Consider the following 12452-nt stretch of genomic DNA (forward strand, 5'->3'; position numbering starts at 1 on the left):
TTTGTACAGAAATGGAATAATTCTTCAAAAATTGAATTCTTGGGAAAGGGCTAGAACTCAACAAGGAGAAAAGCTAAACTGGTGAAAATTGACCTTGAACTTCATTTAGTCACAGGAAACAACATATCTAAATTTGAAAAAATTTCGTCAAAGCTTTTTCATGTTAATGAACGGACACGGTTTGGCAGCCGCCCACCATACATCTACAAATCAATAAACAATTTTTCCTTTGAAAATCCGGTTAAAAAGACACAAAGAACCAATTGAAGTACAAAAAAATGTACTCACAGTTACTGGTTTTTACAATTTAAAAATAATCATGTTTTCATGAACAAAAATATCAACCAGTACACCTCCAACAGATTTTGTCTAAGACCTTACAAGCAGTCTGAGAAAGTATGGTCGTTGGCAATGGCAAAAAATATAGGTATCTACAGGATGTAGAACAGTAAAATTATTGGACTTAGATGCCTGAGGCAAACAATGCATAAGGGAAGTGTACAATAGACTTTTAGACCCATTGGAATCTGGAAGTGGTAGGGAATGGAATTTTAAACAAATATAATGGGAAAATTAATTTACCAGAAATCAATATGGTAACTGATGATCCCAGGTCCGTATACCTATAACAAAGACTCTTACATAGATGTATGTATATATAAGCAGGAGATATCAATAAATTACATAAATAATTTTATGAGGCCTCTGTTGGACAATATATTAACAAACATTCAGAAAATAACAGGACACTATCAAGATACATGAACATGTATTTGTAAGAAAACCTGACAATGGATAATTTATCCTGTATATCATCAAGATATTAGGATTGTATCATGTTGATTATGGAAACTATTCTAATTCAGAACAGAAAACAAGAAGAGTGGTAAATTATATATTCACTTTAGTATACAGGTACATTCCTTCTTTCTGTCAGGTGTATGTCTCCTCATAACAGACAAGAGGTTTACTACTGATCATAACAGTGTAAAATTGCTGAGTCAGCATATTTTCTTTGTCAATGGAAATATGGGAATACTGTACTTGTCATTTGTTGTAAAAGCTGACCATTGTGCACACCTGTTTCATTACTATCTACTTATATGTATATATCAATATATGGATTTTTCTCTTTTCATAAGTTATTCATCATCAAGACTTATAGGATATAAGCATAGAAAAAATGGGAATATACAAGTAAACACACTTGTAGCAAATTAAAATCTTTGGGTTCTTTTTTATGCATTTGGTCATTTTTGTGATTTGTTGCACATATCCATGTGTACAGAGCTGCCTACATGTACTGGCTACTGTGCACACTTGACATAATTAAATTTGACCCAAAATAGTAATTCAGTCTGTCCATAAATTGGGATAGAAATAAAATGTTGACTATGCAATTCTGATTTTAATCTATAATTATAATTACTTTATTCATTAGCATAAATAATAAATGCCCGTGCACTTAACTAAGATTAATAGTTTTCATAAAAATATCGGTTACATTCCTGCGAGTCAGTGAAACATGATTGAATACATTATCTGCATGGCGTCTGTATAAAAATAGACCATGTCAGTGTTTTGTTCTGTTTTTGTAATTATTTCAAGAAACGACTTACCTGATTGTTTCAACAATTTCGTTATTCTCATCGTCTTTATCCTGAAAAGTAAAATATATATTATGAGCGAAAAAATACTAAAATAACTGAAGAAATTTTGTCTTTTTGATAAAGGGTATTATGATTTTCAGTCTAAACACGCCTTACCGACGAAGCTAATGGCCAAGTAAATATTGCAGGTTCCGTCCCAACTGGGCTATGTAACTTTAGTTCTTTTTCCATGCTTGATCGTGTATGCTTTCTTTATCCATTGATGGTCAAGTATTGAGAGTATATCTCAGTATTTGACCATTACTCTCAGTGTCCCAGTAACCCACTTCCAGCGTCAGTTCCTGCACATGGGAACACCGTCTGGCACGTGAGATGTAACAGGAAATTTGATTGGTTCTGTCAGGCAAATTGGGAATCACCAGTTATGGCGGCTCTGTTCGAAAAGGAAAATCCCCTTTGCTCAGATGAATGAAAAAATATGTATTGTTGAGTTTTAAAGTATCTCTTTAAGAACAATCATGTAAAATATCAATGATGATGATCCTACAGAAAAACTATTGAAACAACGATGTTGATATAAAACACACAAAGGAGATGTGACCGCCTACACACTGATTCTGTTTTGCGAAATGGTTTGTTACGTCATGTAATCATGAATCGTAGTTTTTTTTACACCTACATAAAACTGTATCCGCAAGAGTATGTTTGTCGTGTCAACTTATCTACAAATTTTAAATATTTACCGTATTTGGTTAATTAGACGTGTGGATTAACAGCAGAATAAAAAAACAAACTTTCATGAAGTAAAAGGGGGGTGTTAAAATATCTCTATAATCAAGAGGGTTAGAGATAAGGTTTAACTCCTGTTAGGGGAACTCTCTCCTGGGTCATTCATATCCTCTATGACTGACATTTTTTTTTGGAGAAAAACCTGCAATATCATGTGAAATCAAGATTACCTTGTTTATATTGTATGCTCCTGGCACCTGTTTTGATGCGCACCAGAAATTACGCACCAAGTTAATTTGTGTTTTTTTTTATTTAAATCCTTGTTTAAATTAACCATAAAATTAGAATAATTTGTAAATCAGGACAAAGCCTTGAAGTTAATAAAGTAGTCAAATCAGGTAACTTTACCCTCTTGCTGCCTGAGGGACCAGACCTGCCTACTATCCCGATTTATGGGGGATATCCCCATGAGAGGTGTTGACCTGAATTTTTAAATTCTTTATTATATAAACAAGAGACCTCAAAACAGGCATTCAAAAGAGTTAAAAGGATATTTAAGCACATATATACTCATTCAAACAATATAGTAGTAAATAAAGAACACTTATGACAATATAAGAGGAACATTAGGTCCTCTTGCGCTTAAAATCCCCCATGGCGATTTTTAAAGGTTGGCAGGTATGAGTGACACATGTGTCAACACCGACTGTGCTGGAGGGACACATGTCCATATATATAATTTATGCAAGCATATGTTCATTACTACATCTCATTCAAATAAAACACAGATGATTATATAGTTTAATGGCTCTCCAATTAAGCGTCATCAAAGTGGGACATGTGACGTCACAGACGTCTAGCTGTCGTATTTCCTGGCAAACATCTTATCGCTATTTCTCTGCCATTACTGGAAAAGTGATTGTTGTATGACGTCAATAGTTCAAGTGTCTTAGATTCTCGGGTCAAGTGTCTCAGATTTTAAAATAGCGATAAGGTCTATTAGAAATGTAACCACATTATATAAGCAGCAGCAAGAGGGTTAAAAATGTTGACTTCAGAGAAGGGGTAGGGGTTAATATTTTGGTTATATTTTTTGATGTATTGAAAAAATATCTTGATGAGATAAAGCAAATAAAAATGAAAAGTCTTGTCTCATTAACTATTATGGTATAAAACCACTAATTCATAGCCCCATTGCTGTCCATGTAAAATTCTGCAATTTCCCTTAAGGAGATATTGCCCTTTATAGTCAAATTTTAACAATTTTTTGTACATTTTTGTTATCGTTTACAAAAATCATCTCTGAAACTACAGCGACAAATTTAACCAAACTTGGCCGCAATCATCATTAGGGTATCTAGTTTAAAAACTGTGTCCGATGACCCCGCCTACCAACCAACATGGCCTACATAGTTAAAAATAGAACATAGGGGTAAAATGCAAGTTTTGTCCATTATTTTTTGAACCGTTATAAATAAAGAAAATCTGAAAGGAGCAAAATGTTCAGAATAATGAGCTCTACCAATTGTCCATAAAACTGGTAGACAAATTCTTATAGGAGTTATTGCCCATAAATGACAAATTTTACCATTTTTTTTTCCCGTTTTGTCGAGCCTGCGACTTTTGTCGCAAAAGAGAGACATAGCGATCCTACATTCTGTCGTCGTCGGCGGCGTCCACATATATTCACTCTGTGGTTAAAGTTTTTCAAATTTTAATAACTTTCTTAAACTATCTCGAATTTGTACCACACTTGGACAGAAGCTTGTTTACGATCAAAAGCTAATATCCAGAAGGAAATTTTGTAAAAATTTTATTTCCTGTTTTTTCGTATATTACTTATAAATGGACTTAGTTTTATTCCGGTTAACATTACGTACAGTCTGCAGTTAAAGTTTTTAAAACATTTATTAGAATCATAAACCTTCTTGGATTTTTACCAAACTTGAACAGAACTTCTTACAATCAAAAGATAGTATCTAGAGGAAAATTTTTAATAATTTTTTCCCCATTTTTGTTTAGCCTGCGACTAACAGCAAAAGTAGGCGAGACACTGGGTTCGGCGGAACCCTTACTCATTGTCGAGCCTTATCTGTATTTAAATCAAATTTAAATTGCTAAAACAACAAAACACCTTATACCAACATCTATTGTTCTTTGTTTGTAGGAATAAAAGGAATATGTATTTATAAAATGTAGGAATAGCAGGAAGACACCTAGATTACACTATACTGTGAAAATTTAATTACATGATTAAATCAATTTGTTAATCTTTTTATTGCTTCAAGAAATTGTTTACATCTTGGTAATTGACGAAATAATCACAAGTTGGATTACAATTGAATTGGACAAAACTATTAAAACTAAATGGATGTTTATTTGCAAAAGCATTTACAACATGCAATGCTACAGAAAAGACTGATTATAGAGAACAATACAATTACATGGAAAGTATAACTAGTCAATTATAACAGATCTAGTTTGCCATGCATTTTCAAAAAGTTACAAAGCTTAAATGCAAATGAACTATAGGTGGCTTTCAGAAAACATATTAATAATTTAAAAACCCCTATTTCAGTACAGATCCAACCATACTGTTATACAGAAGACACTGTTGATCAGTAGTAATAGAAATGTTTTTGGATAAATTTTCAAGTATCTGTTGAACAGTTCCAACAAAACAATTATTTTACGTCGCTTAGGTGCTTACTGAAATTTTCAAATCACTAGTCTAAAATCACTGAGGTGATGATAAAATTACTTGTTTAAGAAGTATACCCAACTGAATGTTGTGGTATCAAAGTTTAATTAATCCCTCATTTAAAATGTTGCGTTCTTACCAGCATACAAAACAACTAACAATGTAGAAGTGGTATGGCATAAGTACTACCAGTCTGTGGCCAACTTCATCTCACTGTCCTGACAGACAAATTAGATGTAAGACCGCCAAATCATTTGTTTGTATCATGTCTTATTGACTGGTGATCTATCAGCCAAATCATTTGTTTGTATCTTGTCTTATTGCCTGGTAATCTGTCAGCCCGGTTAAGGAACAACTTTGTCCCACTGTCCTGACAGACAAATTAGATGTCAGACAGCCAAATCATTTGTTTGTATCATGTCTTATTGACTGATGATCTATCATCCTGGTTTAGGAACAACTTTGTCCCACTGTCCTGACAGACAAATTAGATGTCAGACAGCCAAATCATTTGTTTGTATCATATCTTATTGTCTGGTAATCTGTCAGCCTGGTTAAGGAACAACTTTGTCCCACTGGCCTGACAGACAAATTAGATGTCAGACAGCCAAATCATTTGTTTGTATCATGTCTTATTGTCTGGTGATCTATCAGCCTGGTTCAGGAACAACTTTGTCCCACTGTTCTGACAGACAAATTAGATGTCAGACTGCCAAATCATTTGTTTGTATCATGTCTTATTGTCTGGTGATCTATCAGCCTGGTTCAGGAACAACTTTGTCCCACTGTCCTGACAGACAAATTAGATGTCAGACTGCCAAATCATTTGTTTGTATCATGTCTTATTGTCTGGTAATCTGTCAGCCTGGTTCAGGAACAACTTTGTCCCACTGTCCTGACAGACAAATTAGATGTCAGACAGCCAAATCATTTGTTTGTATCATGTCTTATTGTCTGGTAATCTGTCAGCCCGGTTTAGGAACAACTTTGTCCCACTGTCCTGACAGACAAATTAGATTTCAGACAGCCAAATCATTTGTTTGTATCTTGTCTTATTGTCTGGTAATCTGTCAGCCCGGTTTAGGAACAACTTTGTCCCACTGTCCTGACAGACATATTAGATGTCAGACAGCCAAATCATTTGTTTGTATCATGTCTTATTGACTGGTGATCTATCAGCCTGGTTTAGGAACAACTTTGTCCCACTGTCCTGACAGACTAATTAGATGTCAGACAGCCAAATCATTTGTTTGTATCATGTCTTATTGTCTGGTAATCTGTCAGCCTGGTTAAGGAACAACTTTGTCCCACTGTCCTGACAGACTAATTAGATGTCAGACAGCCAAATCATTTGTTTGTATCATGTCTTATTGTCTGGTAATCTGTCAGCCTGGTTAAGGAACAACTTTGTCCCACTGGCCTGACAGACAAATTAGATGTCAGACAGCCAAATCATTTGTTTGTATCATGTCTTATTGTATGGTGATCTATCAGCCTGGTTCAGGAACAACTTTGTCCCACTGTTCTGACAGACAAATTAGATGTCAGACTGCCAAATCATTTGTTTGTATCATGTCTTATTGTCTGGTGATCTATCAGCCTGGTTCAGGAACAACTTTGTCCCACTGTCCTGACAGACAAATTAGATGTCAGACTGCCAAATCATTTGTTTGTATTGTGTCTTATTGTCTGGTGATCTATCAGCCTGGTTCAGGAACAACTTTGTCCCACTGTCCTGACAGACAAATTAGATGTCAAACTGCCAAATCATTTGTTTGTATTGTGTCTTATTGTCTGGTGATCTATCAGCCTGGTTCAGGAACAACTTTGTCCCACTGTCCTGACAGACAAATTAGATGTCAGACTGCCAAATCATTTGTTTGTATTGTGTCTTATTGTCTGGTGATCTACCAGCCTGGTTCAAGAAACAACTTTGTCCCACTGTCCTGACAGACAAATTAGATGTCAGACAGCCAAATCATTTGTTTGTATTGTGTCTTATTGTCTGGTGATCTATCAGCCTGGTTCAGGATCAGTTTGAAGGAATATGTGTGGTGCTACAACTTACAGTTATACTTAATTCGTTTCGTTATATATTTATCTGAATTCCGCTGCTTGAATTCATCAAATATTTCTTATAAAGACTTTACAACTGTAAATTACTATTTCATTGGCTAATTTTGCAATCATAATTTTTCACCGTACAGTAATACCAGTGACTTAAACCCTCATACTGGTAAAATTCTGAGTTTTGGGATAAGGTTATTTCATTGCATGCATAGGTCTGGCAATTCTGATTTCACTGGCAAATGTTATTTTTTTCCACTGTACATCCGGTTTTGGGTCAAGATGGTGGTAGCAAAGTATTAGTAAATAAAAAGTAAATGCCTATGGTATGGTCGTTTTAAGTAATATATAGGAAGTTGAAGCAGCAAAATAGAGGTAAATAATTACTATTGAACTAATTATTTACAATTCAAAGCTGTGAATGAATTGTTTTACTTGAAAATCTCTGAAATAGAAAGGAATACAAGTTAGCTCTTAAAAAAAAGTTTCTCAGTTTCGCCTAAAATCTTATCGGTGAGACGTTTACAACAGTTTGGTACAGATGGAACTACAAGGAAGTTCTTAAGAACAAGTATAAATTTTTCTACATTCAAACCCTGCCCTTAACAGATTTAAAAAGTATACAATCATATGATTATCAATATCACATCTCAACTTAAGGCATGGTTTGAACATTTAAAGGTTCCTACTATGTATTGTCTACCTAATCTAGGTAATAAAACCTGTCAAATATTGTTTCATATAACATTTTGGCTTTATCAAATCAAAATTGCTACCTTTTGAATGTGTTATAGGTCCGCTTCAAAGTACAAAAGTTCTAAATTCTCCTATTAGAATCAGAAGATGTTTATCATGCCATGCTCTATGCTAATTTTAACATGGGTAGGCTTTATATTGTCCTTGCTAACACTCTGTATAAAGGTATTGACAAATAAAATGACTACCCATATTAAAATGAGCATAGTGCATATTTCTCAAATTTCATTATTATTATTGGAAGAAACTGCAGACATTTCTGTATTTGATGGACATGTACATATATATATGTTTGTGGGAATTGATCTTTAGTTTTGTGAAATGGCATTATTTTTTTAAGGTTTATTTTGTTCTTCAGTAAGTTTTGTAGGTTATCCAGTGTAACCATAATTGCATTTATTTATTTGCATATATTTTTACAGAGAAAAAGTCAGGCTCCAAGCCAGAGAAGTTTTCTGGTCAATAGTGGCAGTAAAAGAAGCCAGGATGAAACGTTTTCCCCACAGGTATATATGTACTTACAGTTTTTATACGCCCGTTTATGGGACGTATTATGGTATACCGTTGTCCGTCCGTCTGTCCGTCGTCAACATGTCGGACATTAACTCAAAAATGCTTTAACAAATTTGCATAAAACTTTGGTGAATTGTTTATATCTATTGACGTGAGCTCCCTTTCGTCTTTTATAAAATTAAGATTTTACGTTTCCGAGTTGTGGGGTTTTATTCATTAAAAAAACGGGGATTTTCCAGTTTTCGGACAATAAGTCAAGAATGCTTTCACAAACTTGCAAGAAATTGTGGTGAAATGTTTATATCTATTGACATGAGCTCCCTTTTGATTTTTATAAATTTTAGATTTTACGTTTCCGAGTTGCAGGGTTTTATTCATAAAAAAAGGGGGGATTTTCCAGTTTTCGGACAAAAACTCAAAAATGCTTTCAGCAATTCTTATGAAACTTTGGTGAATTGTTTGTATGTATTGATGTAAGCTCCCTTTAGAATTTTATAAATTTTACATTTTACATTTCTGAGTTATGGGGTTTTATTCATTAAAAATAGGGGTGATTTTCCAGTTTTCAGACTCAAAAATGCTGTCACCAGTTCTCATGAAACTTTGGTGAATTGTTTATATCTATTGATGTAAGCTCCCTTTTTATTAGCTCACCTGACCTGAAAGGTCAAGTGAGCTTTTCTCATCACTTTGCGTCCGTCGTCCGTCATCCATAAACTTTTACAAAAATCTTCTCCTCTGAAACTACTGGGCCAAATGCACCCAAACTTAAACACAATCATCATTCAAGTATCTAGTTTAAAAAATGTGTCCGATGACCCCGCCAACCTACCAAGATGGTCGCCATTGCTAAAAATAGAACATAGGGGTAAAATGTAGATTTTGGCTTATATCTCTGAAACCAAAGCATTTAGAGCAAATCTGACATGGGGTAAAATTGTTAATCAGGTCAAGATCTATCTGCCCTGAAATTTTCAGATGAATCAAACAACCTTTTGTTGGGTTGCTGCCCCTGAATTGGTAATTTAATGGAAATTTTGCCGTTTTTGGTTATTATCGTGAATATTATTATAGATAGAGATAAACTGTAAACAGCAATAATGTTCAGCAAAGTAAGATCTACAAATAAGTCAACTTGACCAAAATGGTCAGTTGACCCCTTAAGGAGTTATTGCCCTTTATAGTCAATTTTTAACCATTTTTCATAAATTTTTGTAATCTTTTACAAAAATCTTCTCCTCTGAAACTACTTGGCCAAATCAAACCAAACTTGGCCACAATCATCATTGGGGTATCTAGTTTAAAAAAATGTGTCGGATGAACCAGCCAACCAACCAAGATGGCCGCCATGGCTAAAAATAGAACATAGGGGTAAAATGTAGATTTTGGCTTATATCTCTGAAACCAAAGCATTTAGAGCAAATCTGACATGGGGTAAAATTGTTTATCAGGTCAAGATCTATCTGCCCTGAAATTTTCAGATGAATCGGACAACATGTTGTTGGGTTGCTGCCCCTGAATTGGTAATTTAAAGGAAATTTTGCCGTTTTTGGTTATTATCTTGAATATTATTATAGATAGAGATAAACTGTAAACAGCAATAATGTTCAGCAAAGTAAGATCTACAAATAAGTCAATTGACCAAAATGGTCAGTTGACCCCTTAAGGAGTTATTGCCCTTTATTGTCAATTTTTAACCATTCGTAAATTTTTGTAATCTTTTACAAAAATCTTCTCCTCTGAAACTACTGAGACAAATTTAACCAAACTTGTCCACAATCATCATTAGGGTATCTAGTTTAAAAAATGTGTCCGATGACCCCGCCCGTGAACCAAGATGGCCGACATGGCTAAAAAATAGTACATAGGGTAAAATGCAGTTTTTGGCTCATATCTCTGAAACCAAAGCATTTAGAGCAAATCTGACATGGGGATAAAATTGTTCATTAGGTCAAGATCTATCTGCCCTGAAATTTTCAGACCAATCAGGCAACACGTTGTTCGGTTGCTGCCCCTGAATTGGTAATTTTAAGAAAATTTTGCAGCTTTTGGTTATTATCTTGAATATTATTATAGATAGAGATAAACTGTAAACAGCAATAATATTCAGCTAAGTAAGATCTACAAATAAGTCAACATGACGAAAATTGTCAATTGACCCCTTAAGGAGTTATTGCCCTTTATATTCAATTTTTTACAATTTTCATAAATTTGGTAAATTTTTGTAAATTTTTACAAAATATTTTGCACTGTAACTACTGGGCCAAGTTCATTATAGATAGAGATAATTGTAAGCAGCAAGAATGTTCAGTAAAGGAAGATCTACAAACACATCACCATCACCAAAACACAATTTTGTCATGAATCCATCTATGTCCTTTGTTTAATATGCACATAGACCAAGGTGAGCGACACAGGCTCTTTAGAGCCTCTAGTTTTCATAAATTTCTAATCTGACATTGAGAATTAATTGAACTTTATTTGTTTATAGTCTGACAACAGATTTACTAAGTATTGCACAACAGCAAGAAATCTTTAATTGAATATAAATTCAATTCATATAACCAATTTCAAGTTCTTTGACTACATTTATTCAGAAACCTATAATATGTCAAATATTTAATTACAATCCAAATTCAGACCTGAATCAAGCTTGAATATTGTGTCCATTTTTGGCCCAACTGTTCAGGGTTGGAGTTCTGCGGGCGTATCTAGCTGCGCTAAGCGAAGCAGTTTATTGTCCGATGCCTTGCGAGGGACATAGAAATACTGGCCTCTGTCCGTCTGTCCATTCATCTGGTCTTGTTAGTGCTCTCACATGTACATGATGTCTATTCTTTCCAGATTTTTATGAAACTTATATTGTAGGCTTATATCAGCATTGTCTAGAACAAGTTCAAAAATCAGTGCAGATGAAGTATTTTTAAAAGAGTTATGCCCCTTGGAAACATTAATTATATGGAAAATTGCATCGTTAGCGCTCTCATGTGTACAATTTTTACCAGATTTTTGTGAAACTTATATTGTAGGTTTATATCAGCAATGTCTTGGACCAATTCGAAAACTAGTGCCGATCAACTATTTTTAATGTTTTACTATAAAAGAGTTATGCCCTTAGAAATATAAGTTATAAAAAAATAAAATTATATGGAAATTTGCATTGTAAGTGCTCTCAAATGTACAATTTTTATCAAATTCATATCAAAGGTTTATAACAGCAATGTCTCGGACAATTTCGAAAATAAGTGCTGATAAAATGTTTTCAATGAGTTTCCCCTGGAAATATTAAATATATCTGAAATTGATCTCAAATCTTCAACTCTGTAGTAAGATAAATTTAAAAAGTTTAAAAAATATTTTTTTTAGTTATTACCCTTGGACAAAACAGATAAAGTATGTGCAATACCGGGGACATTGAAGCTCTGTTCTTTTATTATTGTAAAATCCAGGGCTTTTTATGTTTGACTTCAGACAATATGAATACTAAAAATCCAGGCTAAAAATAAGGCATAGGTACTTTAATTCAGTCACAGAAACGTGATGTTGCGGGTGTGTTCTAGTATTTTTATTATTTTAAAGCCATGTACAATAATTTTATTTGGTATATGTAACTTATTGCACATTTATTGTCTTAGTGACACCACACTATAACCAAAAGGAACACCAATATAACTTATAATTTTCTACCTAAATTCAGATTTTAAACACAAGGCGACCCATTAAATAACTATTTCAAAATTCTAAATTGTAAAACCATGCCATTTAAAATCATGTCACACTCCTGGCATCAATAATTTCATCTTTTAGCTTTGGCATATGTTTTATGTCGCAGATATTTAAAACTTTTTCTTTTCTTTGATATTGTACCATTAAATTACATATTGTTGATTGGTAGATGTCACTCTCCTGAATTTTTTTGTGGTCAAACTAATTTATGAATGCTGTGCTTATAGGCATTATTGCAGCTTTGTACAGATAGCCAACATTTAAATTCAAAATTTTAATAGATCTGTACACATACATATCTTACAAAAATTTATGGGAATTTATAGGAATTTTGCTTTAAGACAATTTGT

The 12452-nt window shown here is 33.7% G+C and overlaps 2 protein-coding genes across 6 annotated transcripts in view; one reads left to right on the forward strand and one right to left on the reverse strand.

Moving 5' to 3' along the window:
• Positions 1-1970, reverse strand: part of LOC127731529 (histone-lysine N-methyltransferase, H3 lysine-79 specific-like) — a 50146-nt gene extending 48176 nt beyond the window's left edge. For all 4 annotated transcript variants that reach the window (XM_052240334.1, XM_052240333.1, XM_052240331.1 and 1 more), the window contains exons 1-2: positions 1767-1970; positions 1620-1660 (exon numbers count right to left, since the gene is read on the reverse strand). In XM_052240334.1, coding sequence (XP_052096294.1) covers positions 1620-1660; positions 1767-1841 — 116 coding nt within the window. In that variant the 5' untranslated portion in view covers positions 1842-1970. The remainder of the gene's footprint in view (positions 1-1619; positions 1661-1766) is intronic.
• Positions 1-12452, forward strand: part of LOC127731601 (DNA repair and recombination protein RAD54-like) — a 54217-nt gene that overhangs the window by 7609 nt on the left and 34156 nt on the right. The window contains exons 1-2 of one of the 2 annotated variants that reach the window (XM_052240386.1): positions 2033-2242; positions 8286-8369. In XM_052240386.1, coding sequence (XP_052096346.1) covers positions 2240-2242; positions 8286-8369 — 87 coding nt within the window. In that variant the 5' untranslated portion in view covers positions 2033-2239. Of the gene's footprint in view, positions 1-2032; positions 2243-8285; positions 8370-12452 lie in introns of those variants that run through there. The other variant, XM_052240375.1, reaches the window with a different exon arrangement.

The sequence above is a fragment of the Mytilus californianus genome, unplaced genomic scaffold, assembly GCF_021869535.1.
Source record: "Mytilus californianus isolate M0D057914Y unplaced genomic scaffold, xbMytCali1.0.p SCAF_1, whole genome shotgun sequence".
Lineage (NCBI taxonomy): Eukaryota > Metazoa > Mollusca > Bivalvia > Mytilida > Mytilidae > Mytilus > Mytilus californianus.